This window comes from Castanea sativa, chromosome 5 (assembly GCF_040712315.1).
Source record: "Castanea sativa cultivar Marrone di Chiusa Pesio chromosome 5, ASM4071231v1".
NCBI lineage: Eukaryota > Viridiplantae > Streptophyta > Magnoliopsida > Fagales > Fagaceae > Castanea > Castanea sativa.
In genome coordinates, this window is record NC_134017.1 from 27,518,453 (window position 1) to 27,521,106 (window position 2,654).

The window sequence follows — 2,654 nt, forward strand, 5'->3', positions numbered from 1 at the left end:
TTTCCTAGTTTCCTTCAAAACCTAAAAAATAAATAAATTTTTTGTGCTTGCTTGTGGAGTGTTTGTGTTTTTATTGATGACTGGTGATGAGTGATGAACTAATTACTGATGTTGGTGATTGTGGTTTTGTGAATTGAATCTGTGCTGCGGCCTGTGGTGTTTTTTTTTTTTTTTTTTGTGGGCTTTTTGGCTTTGTGACTGTCTGTGTGTTTGTGACTCTCTGTCACTTGTATTATAGAGATAAGAGAGATAGAGAGAGAGTAGAGTTTGTAGAGATTACTTTGACTATTTGTTTGTTCTCATCTTTGTTGACTGGTGGTTGGGCATAATAGGAATAAGTGACACTGTGACAGGAAAAAAAAAAAAAGTAAAGTTCAAGAAAAGTTTTTATTAGTAGTGTAGAATAAATTTGTAATGTTGGTAGTGCCGTAGTGGGATTGGGTTAGTGGGTTAATGTCAGAAAGATGGAGACAACATAAAAACAAAGATAAATAAAGGCGGGCCTAAGACAAAAAAGAAAAAAACAAATCATATAATATAGAAAATTGTCACACAAATTTAATATATATGATTTCTTATTTTATTTGTAGATCATGAAAAAATCAACTACAATGCTTGATTTTTTCAAAAGAAAATATTCAAATTCTTCCAAAGTCAACGTGGGATTGCTAACAACTAATGTTGCTATTCCAATTCTAGAAAATGTGGATGTTCCAATTCTAAAAAATATGCATTCCCCAATTCCGAAAAATGTTGATGTTCCAATCTCTCAAACACAATTTCAAAGAGTTGATCTTGATTCTTTGGATTATGATCCCGGAACATGCAAACAAATATGAGAATATTATGTTAATCAACGTGATGAAATTCGATGGGCTTACATTACAAAAGGTCCGCACCAACCTCCTCTAAAGACAAACAAAAAAAGTGGAAATCACAATCATAGCTTTCAAGCTTCTTAGTTTGAATATAATAAAACATGACTTGAATATTCTCCTACGACAGATGCAGCTTATTGTCTACCCTGCTTTGTTTTTCATAATCCAAATGGGGTTGTGGGACAAAATACATTTACTGTTGGTGGATTTAGAAATTGGAAAAAAGTTGGGGGCAAAGATTGTTATTTTCAAGGTCATATAGGAAAAGATCCTAACTCAGCTCATAGAGTTGCCGAGCAAATGTGCAAGGATTTGATAAACCAATCGCAGCATTTACAAAGGGTAGTTGATCATTTCACTACTGAACAAATTGCAAATAATCGCTTGCAACTGAAGACCTCAATTTTTATTGTCCGATATCTTGCCTTTCAAGCTGTAGCTTTTAGAGGTCGAGATGAAAGTTTTAGTTCATTAAATCATGGAAACTTTCTTGAATCATTGGGTATTGTGACTTTTTGGAATGAGAAGGTTGTTGAAATAATAGAAAAAGCTCTCAAAAATGCAACCTACACATCACCTAGGATTCAAAAGGAAATTCTACATGTTTTCTCAACGAAAGTGAAGAAGGCCATTCGGGAAGAAATTGGTGATGAAAAGTTTTGCATAATAGTTGATGAAGCTTGTGATGAGTCCATGAAAGAGCAAATGGTTGTGGTTTTTAGATATGTTGATGCAGAAGGCTTTGTGAAAGAAAGTTTTTTTGGGCTTATTCATGTTGTTGACACTGCAGCTTTGACTCTAAAGAAGGGGATATATTCTTTGTTATCTCAACATTGCTTAGATGTACAAAATATTCGAGGGCAAGGATATGATGGAGCAAGCAACATGTGAGGTATGTGGAATGGATTACAAGCTTTGATTTTGAATGATTGCCCATATGCTTACTACATCCATTGTTTTGCACATTACTTACAATTGGCATTAGTAAAAGCATCAAAACAAGTTGTCCCCATTAGTGGGTTTTTTCATACATTGCTTTTTCTTATCAAAATTGTTAATGCTTCATGCAAGAGTAATGAGCAATTGAAAGTTGCCAATGCTAATGCAATAACACGTTTGATTGATCTTGAAGAGCTTGAGACTGGAAGTGGACTTAATCAAATTGGCACTTTACAGTGACCTATAGAAACACGTTAGAGTTCACATTTTAGATCAGTTTCTAGCTTATTAAGGATGTTTACTCCAACTCTTGAAGTTTTACAAAATATAATTGAGGATGCAATTGATGGAGAACATTAGGCAGAAGTAGAGCCAGCTTATGATGGTTTAACTTCATTTGAATTTGTCTTCATCTTTCATCTTGAGAAGGAAACTGTGGAGATCACTAATAAACTTTGTCAAGCTTTGCAAAGTCAATCTCAAGACATTTTAAATGCCATGCATTTAGTTTTATCTACTAAAGCACTTATCCAAAAATTTAGAGATGATGGATGGGATGGCTTACTCACCATTTTGATATCATTTTGTGAGAAATATTGCATTGATGTCCCAGATATGAATGCTCGTTATGTTACGAGGTGAGGTCGAGCTCGTAATCAGCAAGATAACGTTACAATTGAGCATCATTATCGAGTAAATATTTTTTATGCTGCAATAGATTCTCAAGTACAGGAACTAAATCATCGGTTTAATGAAGATGCAATGGAGTTACTTAGGCTTAGCTCAGCTTTAGAACCTCGAGAGGCATTAAAATCTTTCATAAGTAGTGATCTTTGT

General features: G+C 34.1%; 1 protein-coding gene across 1 annotated transcript; it reads left to right on the forward strand.

Annotated features, from left to right (window-relative positions):
* Positions 1 to 1,178: 1,178 nt before the first annotated feature.
* LOC142635010 (uncharacterized) lies at positions 1,179 to 1,769 on the forward strand. The gene has a single exon (XM_075809230.1). It carries the CDS (start codon positions 1,179 to 1,181, stop codon positions 1,767 to 1,769), a length of 591 nt encoding a protein of 196 aa, XP_075665345.1.
* Positions 1,770 to 2,654: the final 885 nt, after the last annotated feature.